At 37.8% G+C, this 19,041-nt stretch overlaps 1 protein-coding gene across 1 annotated transcript; it reads left to right on the top strand.

Annotated features, from left to right (window-relative positions):
- Positions 1-17,987, top strand: PTGER3 (prostaglandin E receptor 3; the record flags this gene model as incomplete). Its single annotated transcript, XM_081325753.1, has 2 exons — positions 1-864; positions 13,295-17,987. 2 exons carry the CDS (start codon positions 1-3, stop codon positions 13,580-13,582), a joined length of 1,152 nt encoding a protein of 383 aa, XP_081181879.1. The 3' UTR covers positions 13,583-17,987.
- Positions 17,988-19,041: the final 1,054 nt, after the last annotated feature.

Below are 19,041 nucleotides of genomic sequence, written 5' to 3'. Positions count from 1 at the left end.
ATGACTTTCCGCGGGCTTTATGGGGGCCGGCTCAACTCCACTCAGTTCGCCATGGCCCCCCTCGACGCCGCCGGCTGGAGCCGGGAAAAAGGCAACGGCAGCGGGACGTTCGCGGAGCAATGCGCCTCCGTGTCGGTGGCTTTCCCCCTGACCATGATGATCACGGGCATGGTGGGCAACGGACTGGCCATGCTGCTAGCCTACCGTGCTTACCAGAAGAAGGAGAACCAGCGGAAGAGGTCGTTCTTGCTGTGCATTGGTTCCCTGGCCCTGACGGACCTCGTCGGGCAGTTGCTCACCAGCCCCGTGGTCATCACAGTGTACTTGGCCGATCGGAAATGGCGAGCGGTGGACCCTTCCCAGGGTCTGTGTGCCTTTTTTGGCTTGGCCATGACCGTTTTTGGCCTTTGCCCTCTCTTCATCGCAAGTGCCATGGCTGTGGAGAGGGCCCTGGCCATCCAGGCCCCCCATTGGTACACCGGCCACATGAAGACCAGGTTGACCAAGACTGTTCTACTTTGTGTGTGGCTGACTAGCTTTGCCTTTGCTCTCTTGCCCATGATGGGCATTGGGAAGTATACGCTTCAGTGGCCGGGCACCTGGTGCTTCATCAGTATGAAGGAGCACGAAAAACCCTGGGTGGGCAATGCTGTTTTTGCTTCTACATTTGCTTTCTTGGGTCTCTTTTCCCTCGCTGTTACTGTGGCATGCAACATGGCAACCATAATTGCACTGGTGTGTCGCTGCTGGTCCAAGAGCTCAACATCCCGATCAAGGAAGCAGTGGGGCAGGATTACCATGGAAACTTTTATCCAGTTGCTGGGAATCATGTGTGTCCTCCTTGCTTGTTGGTCCCCACTTTTGGTAGGTTTTCTCTGTGTGTCCAGTTGCTACAGAGTGGCCTGTTGGCACAAAGCCAGGCTGTAAATTGTTGTACTAAATCTAACTTGCAGGAAACATCCAGTTAGAGAAAACTGGCAATAATGTGTAACTTGTTATATATTTTCCAATTTTTTTTACTATGTTCTGATATATATCTTTTAAACGTGTGAGAAAAGAGATGACATTTTAACAAAATTTTAAGTTCATTATTAATTAGTGTGCTATGCAACTTTAGTCAGTGTAATTTTTCTGTTTATATAACCCCTGTCCTGTCTATCAAAATTCTGTCCAAATATCTTTTGAAATGAACCATTCACACATTTCTTATTGTCTTTAGCTAAAGATGGTTATAACTGAAAGTGGTTGTAGATATACTTAATTTCATTTTAACCATCATAACAATCCCCATTTTGTTGTTTTCTTCCTGGTCTTTTTGAGATTCTGCTTGGTATTTTAGATCTTTGGAAAAATATAAAATACTTTACCCAAGATGAAAATGAGGCAATTGTATATTTTATAACTTCAATGGCTTCTTTCAAAAGAAACATGGGAAAGTGCTTGGAAACAGGTCAGATTATTAGTTCATCTCCTAACTGTGATGTTTTATTTTATTTTTATTTTTATTTTAATTCCATTTATATCCCGCCCTTCTCCGAAGACTCATGGCGGCTTACAAGCTTAGCAGTAGCCTTCATTCTATGTATATGCCTGCTTATTAGGGCTTTCACACCCCCTCCAAGAGGCATTATTACAAAGTCAGCTTATTGCCCCCAACAATATGGGTCCTCATTTTACCTACCTCGGAAGGATGGAAGGCTGAGTCAACCTTGAGCCTGGCGGGATGCGAACCTGCACTAATTGCAGGCAGCTGGTGTTACTTAAGGAGGCATTAGCCCACTGCTCCACCAAGGCTCATACAATGTTCCAGATGAGAGTCTCAGGGAAGACCTCTGTAATAAGTTAAAACTATGCTTTGAGACTGGGATTTATTCTTTTCAAAGCATGTGCTTTGCTACCAAACTGAGCTGACTTCATCTGTACAGGAATTAACCATCTGCATTATGTTGGTGCTTTATCTGTCTTTAGAGAAAATGAAGAAGATAGAGCACCAGTCAGATTTGGATATACATGTATGCTTTTAAGCCACACAAAGCTTTTCCCGAATAACTATTCTATAAGGTATGTATTCAGAGAATGAAAAGGCCCAACTGATCAGCACTGAATACCTGGTTGACTTAAAATCCTTTCTGTTCAATTAACAGAAGTTAAGAGAAAAGGATAGGAGCATCAGATAGCAACTACTGTAAGCCATTGGATCTGTAGGCTAGATGTAATCATGGCATGATCTCCATATCAAAATGCAGCTTATGATAACTCTTATGACACTGAGGGGTGTTGACAAATTTAAAACACTTCTTAGATGAGTAGGGAAGGATATTGAACAGCTTTTAGCCTCATAAGTTATTTTGTTAACAGGTTACAATCATTGAGGACCACATTGCATTTGTATGCAATTAATTACAACATTTATATGGCCACCCATCTTAAAATCGGACTCTAGGTAACTCACAACCAAAGGATAGAACAATGTGCAACCATAAAAGCAAAACAATAGAAACAAAACCTGGTGCCACAATCAAACTTGCCCAGTGCAGTCCACAACACTCTTCTCCTACTCCAACCTTCTCCTATCCCAACATATGAAGGGAAAGCCAACTCTTAAGTGCTTTCTGGAAGGTTAAAGTGGAAGGGGGGCTGCTGGATCTCCTGCAAAATGGCAATATTTAAGCGAAGGGACATGGAATGCTCATCCTATCCAATCTGGTGGGATGGGTAGATGATGATCTCACACCCTCTGTCACTGAATGGTTTCACCCAGTAGGTGAGAAACCGCATTGCAGGGGCCTAGGACTTGACCTCCACCCTCACTAATACTGACTGGAACCGGGGGTCAAGGGGAAAAGTGGAGAACTACTCCAAACAGTGCCTCCCTCTTCCCACCCCCAAAACATTCTAAAGGGATATTATGGCTGATAATATTGAAAGCCACTGAGATTTAGGAGACCCAGGATGATTGCACCTGTTCCAAGCCCTCCAGAGATCATTTACAAGCACAACCATGGCCATCTGAGTACCATTCCAACCTGAATCCAGATTGAAAAGGGTCCAAACAATCCACTTCATCCAGGGCCCCCTGAAGCATATGCCACCACCTCCTTTAAGGCGAGTGGTACCATCCTTTCCTTTCACACATTAACAACTGCTCAGCCCAAGCCACATGCTTTAATATATTGTAAGAGATTGTTAGCTTAATCCAGAGATCCTCAAACTGGGTGATGTCATAACTCCTAAAATGTTAAAGTAATTTATGTGACTCATTCAAATAAACTAATTATTTTATTGAAATAATGTTTTGCAAGAAATAAATATACCACTTACTTTTAATACAGGTAGTGCTCGACTTAACCATTCATTTAGTTACTGTTTGAAGTTACAATGGCTCTGAAAAAAATGACTTATGACCACACTTACGATTATTACAGTACCCCCATGGTCCTGTGATCAAAATTGGTTGATTGGCAACTGGCATATATTTATGACAGTTACACTGTCCCAGGGTCATGTGATCACTATTTGTAACCTTCCCACAAGCAAAGTCAATGGGGGGGAGCTGGATTCACTTAACAACCATGTAATTCACTTAACCAGTGATTTGCTTAACAACTGTGGGGAAAAAAGTCATAAAATGGGGCAAAACTCACTTAAGTACCTTGCTTAGCAACAGAAATTTTGGGTTCGATTGTGATCGTACTTGCTGAGAGTCTTTTGGAATAGTAAGATCTATGCAGTAAGAATAGAAATAATTTAGTCTACATGTCAAGTCAATGATAAGTTTGCAACTTTTAAAATATTTTCATGATAAATATCATTCAAAACAGTATTTTTAATCAAAAGGGTTAAAATAATAACGGTTAAGAGCTGAGGTGGTGCAGTGGTTAGAATGCAGCATGGCAGGCTAACTCTGCCCACTGTCAGGAGTTCCATTCACCTCAAGGTTGACTCAGCCTTCCATCCTTCTGAGGTTGATAAAATGAGGAGCCAGATTGCTGGGGGCAATATACTGACTGTGTAAACCGCTTAGAGCAGACTATAAAACACTGTGAAGTGTTATATAAGTCTAAGTGCTATTGCTATAATAGATGAAATCTGAACAATGGGCAGAAATGCTGAACATTGTTTCCAAAAGTACTTCAAAGATTGCAGGTATATGAAAGGCCACAGTAGTAGTAGGTGACTGTCAAGCAACCTTCCCAAATATTAGCATTGGACACTCATCAAAACTCATTACAACCTTTGCTTTCCTGTTTGCTGAGACAAGATGTGTGTTGCTTCTCCAGGAACAGTAAAGGCAAGTTCTGACAGTGATTTTGCTCACAAGCGCCCACCCCAAATTTGTAACCCCTCTCCAATTTGCTTTTGACCTCCTAAGGGCCACCAACTATGACCAAAGCAAAGAACCTTGTTCTATGCAATTTACGGTGGTATTTCACCTGTTTTAGTTTTCTACTGCTGATAAGAATTGTGCATTTTAATCTGCAGTTTTTTCTCTTAACTTCCAGGGAGATAGTTACAGGAACGTTTATTCATTTAATAAATAAATACATGAAACAGCTTATCTTCAACTGTTAATTTCCTAATGGGACTACTTTTGACCTTGAAGGGTCACCCGCAAGTAGCAGAGAAAAGGTTTTTAATGAGGCATAGTGAGTGAGTTAGACTGCAATCTATTGTGGCACATTTTCATTTGTCCCCAATCCCATCTCTCTGTCATAGAAATCGGGATAATTTAATCATACTGCTAGCTAGTTTGACGATACTTCAGTAATAGATTAGTTTAGACTAAAAATAAATGACTGTTTTTAAATCTGAATATCTCTTTGTTTATATTATTCAGCAAACATAATCTGTATTAAACTAAACATTTTGCCTTTTCTCCAAGTCTACCAGCACTTTCCAAAAGTGAATTTACACACATTACTCCAAAATAGTTTGTGCTACCAGTGACAGCAAAAAAAAAATTGCTTGGGATATTTATACGAAGAAGTACAACAAAATGTCTTCAGTGGCATTTTATTTCCATTTATGACTATTATAGTACCTTGTATTCATTGTGATATGTGTATTAGCTTTCTAATCTTAACCAGTCTCCAAGTTGTTTAGGGAAACAGCTGCTTTTCCCCCCAGTACAATGATGGGAAAACAGATTTGACTGTAAACAGAGACATCTGCATAATCTAATGCAGATCATACAAATCACACCATAAGCTCCACCCTTTTGCATTTGTATGTGACATCATGGCACATATACAAAAGGGACAGATTTTGCACTGTATTGACACAACACTGCCTTCTTCATTTGACACATATGTACCCCTGCAGACACTGCAAATTGTGAAATAGTGATTTTTCCAAGGCATCCTCACCTTTACAAATTAAAATGAATATGAGTTGTAGTAGGGACGCGGTGGCTCACTGGGTTAGGACGCTGAGCTTGTCGATCAGAAGGTCAGCAGTTTGGTGGGTCTAATCCCGAGTGCCGCGTAACAGAGTGAGTGCCTGTTACTTGTCCCAGCTTCTGCCAACCTAGCAGTTCGAAAGCACATAAAAATGCAAGTAGAAAAATAGGGACCACTATGGTGGGAAGGTAACAGCATTCCGTGCGCCTTTGGCGTCTAGTCATGCCGGCCACATGACCACGGAGACGTCCTCGGACAAGCGCTGGCTCTTCGGCTTTGAAACGGAGATGAGCACCGGCCCCTAGAGTCGGAAACGACTAGCACGCATGTGCGGGGGAACCTTTACTTTTACCTATGGGTTGTAGACTTAAGAGTAGACAGGCTATTTGAACTTGCTCCATCTGGTTTTTTTTTCTGAAGTGTGCCATTGAGATGCACACTTGAGCATAGAAAAAAGAAAAACACCTAATGATTTGTTGGAGCATTCAGACACTAATGCCTAGATAACCTTCTAAATAGTAATATAACCCTAACCCTAACCCTATACCATTTCAGACAAATGGCTGTCCAGTCTCTTCTTAAAAACTTCCAGTGTTGGAGCATTCACAGCTTCTGGAGGCAGGTTGTTCCACTGATTAATTGTTCTAACTGTCAGAAAAATTTTCCTTAGTTCTAGGTTGCTTCACTCTTTGGTTAGTTTCCATCTGTTGCTTCTTGTCCTGCCTTCAGGTGCTTTGGAGAATAGCTTGACTCCCTCTTCCCTGTGGCAACCCCTGAGATATTGGAACACTGCTACCATGTCACCCCTAGCCCTTCTCTTCATTAAACTAGACATACTCAGTTCCAGCAACCATTCCTTATACTGCATGTTTTAGCCTCCAAACCTCTAATCACCTTTGTTGCTCTTCTCTGTACTCTTTCTAGAGTTTCAGCATCTTTTTACATCGTGGTGACCAAAACTGGATGCAGTATTCCAAGTGTGCCCTTGCCAAGGCATTGTAAAGTGGTATTAATTCTTCACAGGCTAGCACTGTGTTGGCTTTTTTGGCAGCTGCAGCACACTGCTGGCTTATATTTAAGTGACTGTCCACTAGGACTCCAAGACCCCTTTTACAGTTGCTACTGTTGAGCAAGGTACCACCTAAACCACAGGTCTGCAACCCGCGGCTCCGGAGCCGCTTGCGGCTCTTTCAGCCATCTCCTGCGGCTCCCAGTCCTCTGCCATGTGCAGTCAAAGAAAAAAAGTGGGACTAAAAAAGTTCAACCAATCAATTCAAATATGCAGGGTAGGTGCATATCTCGCCTTGGCTCCACTCTTCAGTCAAACCCTGTTCTGCGCATGCGCGCATGTATGTGCATGCGCACACAGTTTTTGCGGCTCCCAGTTTTTCCTTTTGTGAGGGAACCGGTTCCGAGTGGCTCTTTCACTGTTTCAGGTTGCTGACCCCTGACCTAAACTATACCTGTGCACTTGGTTTTTCTTGCCTAAATGTAGAACCTTACTTTTTTTCATCATTGAATTTCATTTTGTTAGATAGCACCCAATGTTCAAGTCTGTCTGTATCTTAAGCCTATCTTCTGGAGTGTTGGCTGTTCCTGCCAGCTTGGTGTCGTCTGCAAATTTGATGAGTTCCCCATCTATCCCCTTGTCCAAATTGTTGATGAAGATGTTGAAGAGCACTGGGCCCTGGGGCACCCCACTACACACTTCCCTTCATGTAGATGCAATTCCATTGAGGACCACATGCTGAGTATGGCCAGTTAGTCAGCTACGAATCCATATGGTGGTGATGCTGTCTAACCCACATTTTTCTATCTTATAAAGTAGTAGGTTGTGCTCTACTATATGACTGACACTCCCTCTTTAGTCTAAATACTTTAACGGTAGTTGTAGGTCTGAATTCTTGTGTAACAGTAGCACCAACAATAGCAGTAATAATACTAAGTAATCAGCAGCAGCAGTAGCGGTACTAATACTAATAGAATGTTCTTTTATTGGCCATGTGTGATTGGACACACAAGGAATTTGCATCTGGTACATAAGCTTTCAGTGTACATACAAAAAACAAAATGATAATCATAATATACCAATAGGAGAAGATTATAGGAAAGATGAGAAGGATAATAGCAATACAGTCCTACCACATGGGTAAATTTATTCTTTAGCATAAAACAGTGCTGTGGGAGTAATGTCATGGGGGGGGAACTGTCTTTGTGTCTAGTTGTTGTGGCATGCAATGCCCTAAAGCGGAGTCTTGAGAGGAGGAGTTGAAACAGTTTATTTCTAAGATGTGAAGAGTCTATAGATATTTTCTCAGCTCTCTTTCTGGCTCCTAATATAGGTCCTCAGTGGAAGGCAAGCTGGTTGCAGTTGTTTTTTCTGCAGTCCTAACTATTCGTTGAAGCCTGTACCTGTCCTGTTTGGTTGTTGTACCAAACCAGACAGTTATAGAAGTACAAATGACAGACTCAGTAATTCCTCCGTAGAATTGTATCCGCAGCTCCTTGGGCAATCTGAGCTTTCTAGTTGGCGCAGGAAGAACATTCTTTGTTGTGCTTTTTTGGTGACGTTTTTGATCTTCGGTGTCCGTTTCAAGACCTGAAAGATTATAGAACCCAGAAACGTGAAGGTCTCTACTGTTGATACTGTGTTGTCTAATATCGTAAGAGGTGGTAGAATAGGAGACCTCCATCTAAAATCCATTATCATTTCTACAGTTTTAAGTGTGTTCAGCTCCAGATTGTTCTGGCTGCACCACAGGGCCAGTTTTTCAACCTCCCATCTGTATGCAGACTCATCACCATCTCAAATGACTGTTGTATCATAAGAAACCATGATTTCATTCTGATGTTTCCCTTGTGCCATGTAAACTGACCCTACATGCCTAAGAAATGCTGCGCTTCTAATGGTTATGATAAACTCTACCAATAGATTTGAAGAATTAAGGTGATTGAATTATGCGATTTTATCTTATGTTTATATGTATGACAGAAATTTGTCAAATATTTAATTCCTTGACCATAGGATGTATATATATGACTTGGTTTATACTACATGCCCATTTATTTCCAGTTCTGCTATATTAATTTATACCCCATTTTTTCCAATCATTTTGAACAAAAAAAATTTAGATTTATATCACACTTTTCCTCCAGGAACTCAGAGCATAGAGCTGTTTGTATTCCTTTTCCTCCACAATAATGATCCTGTGAGCTAGGATGGGTTGAAAGAGTAGCTAGCCCAAAATCACTCATTTATTTTCCATGGCTCAGGATAGATCTTCCTTGTTCCAGTCCAATAACTTTAAGCATTACATCACATAGATTATCTCTGGTAGTCTAGCCAAATTAAACAATTGCAATAAAAAAAAGTCTTGTGACCATGGGCTTCCTAAGGGTAGTAAGGAGAGAGCTAATGATAGAATATATTTCAATGCTAACTCCACCACTGTTACGCATGCCTCATGATGTTGTATGCAAAGGGCTCAGCATGTAAGAAAATCTTGGCTCACTGTAGGCATCCCTCATCCCTAAAAGCCAAATATATTTATTTTTTTATAAATTTAATGAATTACATCCTTCATCCATTGCAGCGTCATCATGAAAGCATATGTCCTAATATGGGCTTTGTCAAAACAGTCTTTATAGTTCTAGTTTTAGTAGTTGTTGAGAACCTTAAAGCATGTTTATAGATACTAGGATATCCGGAAAATGACTGTATCCAATGACCTGGAGACAGATTTTTTTATATTTCTTTAAATGATCAAGGTGACTTGAGCTGATCCTAATTTAGCCTGTTATTTTTTTTCTGTCATGCACTGAGTTAAAGCTCTTGAAGTGACTATCTAATGCACACATATAACACTGTGATTTCAATCAGTCAGGCAAATAAGCAGTTGTTTCATTATTCTCCTTTGTATCTCAAAATATAGGTTGTATCATTGAATCATCTAATAACTAGTGGATGTGATGCAAGGTTTTATCTTTTGGAATGGATATTGACATTTCCTGTAGATGTTGACTTTCGCTATAGAAACCAGAGCCTCAATAAAACAGAATAGTTTTTCAGTGAGAATTTGGCAGATTGATACAAATATCCAAATGGAAAAATACACGTATTCTAAATTAACTTTATTCATTTGCTGTTCTGAAAAAGCCTTACGTAATTTGGTGCTAGTCGCAACCTTACCCTGTTGGCAGCTGAAATTTGTTTGAGATAAATGTTGGCAAGAAAGAAAAGAGAGGAAGGGTTTTTCTGACTGCTTGAAGGAAACTAGGTGTCTCAAGGACAAAAAAAAATCTCATAAACTAATTCCCATAATCCCCATAATCTGAATCTAGCACTCTGTCTCTGCTTTATTGTCAAACTCTGAGGTAGAAAAAGTAATAAATTCAGTCATTCAGATTAATTGAAAAATGTTTCAAGTCTTACTAAAATAAAACTTTCAGAAAGGACAGAACAGCAGATGTTGACCAGATGTTGGAGCTCAGTATTAATGTGCAAAAATCCTTGCTTTGTAGCCGTGCCTAATGCTATCAAATTCCTTGCTTCCCCGAATACCACTGAGAACCATTTGATGTTTGAACCATAGTAAACAGCTAAAAAGAAGTAAAGATATGTGTACCTTTTCCCAAATAAGAGATTTCTCTACCCTGGAATACCAGGAGACGTCACAGGTCAATCCTGCTTCTTAAATGTACCGGGTCAAGTCATAATCACTGTGCTGATTGATACCTTGGTTATTTTCCCCAGCTTTATGGACATACTTTTTTGGTTGCGATTTCTTGACTCCGGCATATTTTATATTGGCATGCACTTTATTTCCTCTCTCCTAGTCTCATCTTTTCTTAGTATTTTTTCTGTGCCAGTGTTCAAATTAGGGACTCTCTCCCCAAAACAGATGAGCGCCCTTCCCATTCCCCTGACCTCTTCCTTCTCTCCTTTCCTTTAGTTTTAAATGGACCATGAAAAATTACTTGTGGGAGTTACAGTATATAGTATACTATTAATGAGTTTTAAACAGGGTTAGTTTTATACAGGTAGTCCTTGACTTATGACCATAATTGAGCTCAAAATTTCTGTTAAGTGAGACATTTGTTAAGTGAGTTTTGCTCCATTTTACTAGCCTTTCTTGCCACAGTTATTAAGTGAATCACTGCAGTTGATAAGTTAGTAACATGGTTGTTGTGAAACTGACCTCCCCATTGATTTTGCTTGTCAAAAGGTTGCGAAAGGTGATCACATAACCTTGGGACCCAGCAAAGGTCATAAGTATGAATCAGTTGCCAAGAATCTGAATGTTGATCACATGATCATGGAGCTGCTACAAAGGTCAGAAGTGTGAGAAATGGTCATAAATCGCTTTTTCAGTGCTGTTGTAACTTTGAATGGTCACTAAATGAACGGCTGTAAGTCAAGAACTACCTGCATTTTGTTTCATCCGGCTCATTTTTTTGTATTTTAAATAGCATTAATTAATTTCTGGTTCATCTTAAAGATGGTTTGTGCTAAATTTCATAAGAGGTTAGTTTTAATTTTCCAAATTTTATATCACTTTGGAGATGCTTTCAGGAAAAATCAAAAACGTTTTAATCTAAAAATAATTAAGCAAAACCCACACACTAGAGATACTAATAGAATTCAGGGTTGAAACTGGGACTCTACACTATAGGTACCGCTTGAAACACAAGCACCTTTTTGGGAACACAAACAGTCAGTTGGGCACTAACTGATAGCACATAGACTAACTGGATCAGAATTTGGGAAATACAGAATCCTACTCAGGTTCTCCTGTAAGTATGAAATACTTGCAAAATCCTTGCACCAGGAACTACTGGCAAAACTTTAGGTAATTATCTGTTCATTCCTTTTTGTCAAACAGAGAACAAGGCATATGTAGGCAAAAGTTTTGGGGTTGTTTTTTTTTAAAAAAAAAAGGGAAAATGGCAGCACTCCAAGCCCAAGTACACACAAAAACATGCAATCCCCACTCACCTGGTTACAACCTCCCTTCTCCCCACACTTCCACCACACAGCATAATCTACATCCGCCTGTGTTTAACATCACCCTGCTAAACCTGACTGCAAAGCCAGTCCCTACAAGATGTCCCATGATAAGAAAACATCCTTGTAAAAAAAGAAAGAAAAGGAACAGCAACAGAAAGCTAGCCTAACCCCAGCAAACTCTCCAGGATATAAAAAAGGTGTAAAAATAGGACGGGCGGGCAAAACAGAGCATATGCAAGTAATATGTTTGATGTCCAGAGCAGAGGACTGGAATTTAGGACAGTGGCCACCAGACTCTTGATCCATGGTATAAGTTAGGTATGCAAATCGCCCTCCCTCCCAAGCAAAATTTTGACTGAATTGGGGGGGGGAAACACACATGAAATGTTTTCAGAAGCTGGGCAGGAGAAATTCTTTTTCTCATTTGGAATAACTGCTGGCTGTAACCATTTCCAGGAGGAATACCTGCATGAGGTGCAATTCTGTTGGGGCCTGAGGGCAATCGCACTTAGGGGGACATATTCAGTGCATTTTCTAACGGAAAGCCTGGCTGCCTTATATCCTTACGTCCTCCACTTTTTCTCGGAAGACTGATTTGGCACAACTGTTCCACACCTTTGCGTTCGCATGACATAGCTGAATAAGGGAGGATCCTTTCACCAAAGCAGCCTTGAGCATGTTTTTAATGAAAACTGCTCTTGTGCAATCTTGCGGTTGACTGGCTATTGCATGACATCATGTCACAGGTGTAATCAGCTTAAGAGTGTTATACAAACACATCTAGTGCATAGGTACAATATACAGTAATGTGCAATTAATAACAGAAATGGGTTTCAAAAATTTTCTCGTGCTTTAAAATTTAAAAAAAAACATCAAAATTATGACATAATGCTTTTATTTGTAGGGAAGTGGGAAAGACCGCAGGCAGGAGGCCAGGCAATCTCTGCATGAGAAGGATAAAAAATATAGCCTCTGATCTGTAATATATCATATTGTATTAATTGATTAGAACAAGAACATACCAATTGGATTAATATTAGTTACAAAAATACCCTTTCAGAATATTCTGTACCAAATTTCATAATGGAAAAATTATACAACAATAAAATCTGATAGTCTGAACCCTGGTTATATTTACCCTTATCCCTTTCATGTAGAATTAAATTAAAAGGCAGCTGTGCTTTCAAGTGTTTGTGAAGGAAGTGGAAAATTACCGAAAGTGCTGATTGACAGTAAAAAAGTGGGTGCCAAATAATTCATGGAAAAATAAATATCACTTAGCTTGTTATTAGAATATATTCCTTGTTTGCATGAAACTGCAAGCTTATATCTAATTGATATAATTTCATGGTTATTACATTAAGAAAATGGACTGATTTTAAGGGTGTAGGATAATCTCATTCAGTTTCCAGATTTTAATGAGTTAGAATGATGGATATTAATAGAATGTTAATTTTCCTGAGGATGTTATACAGTTTGTCAGACATGTGGCTCATTAACAGAGCTGGAATTTGACACTAAAAATAGATTTAATAATTTGCTAGAAATTAAAAGATTTTTCTTGATTCAAGCTGAAAAGACAATTTTTCCCCAAGAGTGGTTATGATTAAATGCTTCTCTCACAGTGATTTCTTTATTGATTCAGCCGGTTGTCAACATGGTTTAAAACTTACAAAATATTTTTGATTAGAAATACTGTTGAGAGAAAAGTAGCAAATGGAAATAATGTATGAATCAGTTATTTTTAAAATTGATTACCCCTGAAGTCTTCGGATTTATGACAGGACTGAGTTAAGATGGGCTAAAATAAAAACAATCTTTATTGGCAAGATTTAAAGTATTGCCTTGAATAATAACAGCATACTTCTCTTCGCTCTTTCTTTTTTAGGTGACAATATTGAACGTGACCTTTAACCCCAATCCTATGAATCAATGCAGAGAATCCTGTAACCAAACCCAAAGTACAGAACAGCAGCCAGAATGCAATTTCTCCTTGACCCATATCCGCTTGGCTTCACTGAATCAGATCCTGGACCCCTGGGTTTACTTGCTCCTTAGAAAGATCTTCGTGCAGAAGTGTTGTCAGGTAGCCCGCGCCATTTCATGCCACCCTCAGGACAAATGGAAAGGGCAACATATCATTTTACCCAACAAAATCAGACGCACAACAATTTGAAACAACTTTATGTCGGTACTTTCTTTTAGCTCAAGTGTTTTCTTTACTGTGAATCTGGACATCCAGCACATGTCCATTTGTGGGGAAGTTAAGGTTAAGTGGAGGTGGTTTTTTTTTAATTCACTAATTTAAAAATATCAAAGCAGAGGTAAACCTGATTAGATGAAGGCCACAGACTAGGGTTTTAAAAAAATAGCAGAAGGTGTCAGTGGCAAAATCAGTTCTCAAATGCTGCCCAGAAAATTATGAGTCCATCACCAGCAGTTAAAATAATTCTGTTAATCAACATTGCATTTTTCAACATTCTGGGGGAAGAGCTATGAATGGAAATAGTCTATTGCAATATCAGGAGGCATCAAGGAATAATCATGTTTTTCTGGGTCTGAAAAATATGCCCCAGGATCTGTGCAATATTGCAAATGTGTCAAATTTTATATTTAGTAAAAACTTGCCAAATTTGAGAAAGTCTTCTGTTGAGGATATGATTGGGAATGTGACTGATTCCCACATTGCACTAAGTCAATATGTGATTTTTTATTTTTTTATTTTTTGGGGGAGGGAGGGGATGTTAGCATATTGTAAGAATCCAGCCAAAAGAAATATGTTAAACCAACCAAATTTTAGTGTATTGTGACCCTGTTTTATGATACCATTATATTTACATGTTGCTGAATTCCAGAGATTGTCCTGATATAGTTGTTTATCTGCAATAGTGCAGATTGTTTTCTCAATAATTGTATCGAATTGCCCATTGATTTTGTATGTTTATTGACTGTACTGGATCACTTGGTTCACATTAAAACAGTCAAATTAATGTTCGACTGAAATCAATGTAAAAGTACTAAGGCTAAAATCTCAGTAATTTAAATAAGGTGAGTGCCTGTTACTCATCCCAGCTTCTGCCAACCTAGCAGTTCGAAAGCACGTAAAAATGCAAGTAGAAAAATAGGGACCACTACGGTGGGAAGGTAACAGCGTTCCGTGCGCCTTTGGCGTCTAGTCATGCCGGCCACATGACCACGGAGACGTCCTTGGACAAACGCTGACTCTTCGGCTTTGAAACGGAGATGAGCACCGGCCCCTAGAGTTGGAAACGACTAGCACACATGTGCAGGGGAACCTTTACCTTTACCTTTATGTATCTTGAATCCACATTACATATGTATTAACATATATGTGTAATTTTTTATTAGATATAGTTAATATAGGCGTATGATGTGGTTAAAATATTTCATGTGATGTTTTAAACCAATATTAATTTGGCAGATTAAATATAATTTTCATTCAACATACATAATTATATATATATATAAGATAGACCATTAGCTAAAATATGGATTAATCAGACTTTATGTATGTGACATCTTCCAGTTCTATTGAACTCCATTCACCCTCAGACAATACAATTCCTGGGCAGATGGCCAAGTATTGCAGTAGTTATAATCTAAAACTTAGGTGAGCTAAATTAGAGAAATCTACATTGCATAATACATACATGTTGGCATTACTCATGGACTTCATTGAATTTAGTTCTTCATAGATAAGTCAGCAGGTACATAGAGATAAACAACATTTACATATCATTCAAAAGAGATAATTAAAAGAAAAAAGGAAACAAAAAGAGCAGAAAACTTCCTGGCCATCAATCAACACCCAGAGAAGCAGAGATTAATACCTGGATTAACCCCAGACAAACAAGCAGTAACCAAGACCCTAATCAAGGAACTACCAACTCAGAGAATCAAGCAGTAAACAACAGCCCAGTCAAGGAACTACCAAGGAGAAAACATCACCCCCACCAACATTGACAAGGCAAGCTACCGTATGTATACATAAACAGAGAGCAAACCAGCTCCCTTCCAGCACTGAAAACATTACCTAGCGAGGTAATGAAACTTCTTCATGAAAACAACCAAACTCAGAGAGCACTAAGGACTCCACAACCAAATTAGTTCCAATCACATTATTTCAATTCCCTCAGCTGAATAAAATATTTAATAACATATATGTAGGATCACCAAAGTTAGACAAAATACTACTTAACCTTTTTTTTAATGGTACCTACAAGGTCTGGTTATTCTTTTCATCCAAGCAGCATCATGATTTTTTAAAATTTCTCTCAGGTTTTCTGCTTATTAACTTATTCTGTTTAGCTATTTTACTATTTATATTTCTTAAGTACCCAAGAACTGCTAAAAAAATAAAAAACAGAATATAACCAATTATTTAAATAACCAAAATATGCTAACTGTACTTTTCTATAATTAATTGTAAAACTAATTTATCTAAACATTTATTTTTCTTTTGTTTCTACCGTACTATGTTGAGTTTATTTTTAGGAAAGTAATTTTTTAAAAACTTCAGAAACCAATGTGAAACTATGTTCATATTATGAACAGACATATTCATGTAGTCACCAAGATTCAAACCTGATTTGAAGCAGATGCTATCTTGGTGCCACAAACATTTGTTAATACACACTTGTAGAGGCATTTTAGAAAACCATTATATTTCCAGTTTAGTGACATAGTTTGATTTCCCCTTCATATTAGGAAAAGTCTAGAAGTTTATTGCCAATTCTGAACTTGCTGAAAAAAGGTGTAAACACTTTCAAACCATGATTTAGCTCTCCTAGGAAAATTCCTTTCAGAGAAACACAGTACTGGGGGAGGCTTACTCTGCAGACTGAAGAACAAATCTTAATCATCGTCCCAGTTACACAATTCTAAATTAATGCCAGTTGAGGTTTCAAGTAAACACATACTATTCTTGTCACAAGAAGGAATCAATTTGAAATAATAAATGAGAAAGTTCTGGAGCCTGTCAGGGATATTGTGCAGAATGTGGAGTTATATCTTCCTAAGTCTATTCAAGGCCAATCATCTCTTCAAAAATAAGTTATCTCAGCTGTTAGGCACTAGCAGGCAGCTTACTCCTTTGTATATTCATAAGGTGCATATGAAGCAAAACTCATATGGAATATGACACCATTTATGTTGGAGTGTGTCTGCATTTATATGGGAAGAATATTGGTGTATGTGTACAACTTTTGACACACTTGCACAGATAAATGAGGGTTTGTGAGTGAAATTGTGGTTGTATTGTAAAATTAGAAGAGAGACTTGGGAAGAACAATTATATTTATTTGGCTAACAGTGGAGTACTGGATACTGATAGTTGATAGAATTGTAGCCAAAATGGGGCAAAAAAGTTGCCAACAAGTTTGGGCAACTTTGCAGAAGTGTTTTTAAAATACCCCTAAAATATCATTAAAATCTGAACAAGCTCAAATAAGGATGAAATGTAGAATATATCAGTAATCACAAAATGAAGAATAACAGCTGGATGAGTAAATGGATAAGGGACAGGAGAACATAATGGAAATATATTTAGTTGGAATAGCTGATGGGTTTTTTTGTTTTGCCCTTGGTCATTCTGTTTCTCTGTTTATATCAGGAAATATCTATGAAATGATAACCTAACAGATCATGGATTGTCTAGGAAAATCTAGCATTTATTAAGGGTTATTGTTATCTTTCAGCGTAAGTTTTCAGAGGACACTTAGCTTTGTATGTTATGTATGTGATTGTGAACCAAGTTCCATTTCTCTTTTTGTATTCATTAAAAGGATATGTCCAGTCCCTTGTGCACAAAAATTACCGCTCCCCCCATTTACTAGCTTCTTTTTAAATGTATGACATTTTAAAATATACTCAAAGGCTGAGTTCACATAATTGGCTAAAATATGCTGTGTGATTTATGATTTAGCATTCATAGGAATCTAGCTATTGCTTTAGCAAGTTGTAGGAACCACATCATTTTAAGCTAAAATATGTTTCCCTTAGACAAAATGTGTTATATGTATACAGCTATTTTATTTTGTTAATCTAGGTTTGGGGGGTGGGTTTACAAAGGTGTGTGAATCCAACCAAAAAGAAGACCATCCATCCAGGAGAATACACTGTTTGTCCTTGATATTGGTCTATGTTGCTATGCACAGCAGTATTTTAATTAATGGCAATGTTTATTATATTCTTTATTATTGTTGCAAAAAGAAACAAGTATGTGGATTTTATTGCACAAGTATGTTTTGAACCTATTGTCAACATATAGAATTTTGAGAACTCAATTGTAAATAATAGGTTTTTGGAATTCCATTCGCCAGAAACAATTTTTAAAATTGCTGCTTTTTAAGAAAGAACTATTTTTTTATTTCAGTTGGAGTTTGGTTGTTAATGTGCTTGCATGAAATGTGTTGAGTTGCTGTTTTTATTTAATGGTTTACAGTGTATGTTTGTTGCATTAGATGTATTTTAAGGTTTTATATATTTAAACTGCCTTATGAAAGCAATGTGTCCTTGAAAGAAATATATTTAATAAACAGACCTGTGAATGAAAAAACTAATCATCTGTGATTAATTATGTGGTACGGCATTCTTATTTTTAGAAATGCACAGATAAGTATGTAAATAAATATAGTACACAATATACTATAATATAGAACAGGCATAATCACGATAATGCTTGTGAAAGCTTTATTTCTCATCTTTGAAAATTCCATTCTAAGTATTTTTCTATGAAAATGTCACCCAGGCATGCTAAGCTTGTAAGCCGCCCTGAGTCTTCGGAGAAGGGTGGGATATAAATGGAATTTAAAAAAAATCCTCCTCTGTTGATAGGGAGATTGGAGAAATTAAATCATTGTATATATAAAGGTCTGTGAGCTTTACAGAAATGCTGAAGGACAGCTGTTATTGGCATATGCCAATGTGAACCTTTTCTCCTTCAATGTACCTCTTAACTCTCTTAAGGATTTTTAAGGTTTCAGAACTTAAGAATCCTCTAAACAAATAATAAATGTATTTCCATAACAGATGAAGTACAGAAATACCTATGAGAGACTCTACCTACAGTATGACCCTAAAGTACATTTCTGATGGGAAATATTGAAATAGCACTAGTATATACATGACGATCACATTTGCTATGAAAGTAAGGAACTATAATTTAGAAAAGTAATGGATTGTTTTTATATTTAGTCATACTGGAAGGAAATTTGCTGAAAACAAATTGGTTATGATTTATTTAAATTTCATTATATAAACCTATGCACATTTACATCTAGAATCAACACTGATTTTACTAAGAATATGCAATAGACTAATCAAATCATTACTGAGAATATGCAATAGACTAATCAACCTATTGCTTTACTCAGTCAAATTCCAACATTTTTTTCTCAATTTCCCTCATCAATTTATTACAGCCATGAGGGCAGATACAATAAAACATCAAATAGTAGACTAGTTGTATATATTTATGTATAAAACAGAAAAATAATAATAGGTTCTAAAATAATTAAGAACATATAAAGCAGAATAAAAGTAGTATTATTAAGAGATGAATAAATTAGAATCCAGACTTTATTTTTGACATACCCAATAATTAATGCTACATTT

Source organism: Vipera berus (genome assembly GCF_964194415.1).
Source record: "Vipera berus genome assembly, chromosome: 3".
In the NCBI taxonomy this organism is placed as follows: domain Eukaryota; kingdom Metazoa; phylum Chordata; class Lepidosauria; order Squamata; family Viperidae; genus Vipera; species Vipera berus.
Note: the sequence above shows the minus strand (reverse complement) of the source record. Positions and strands in the feature narration are given on the sequence as shown.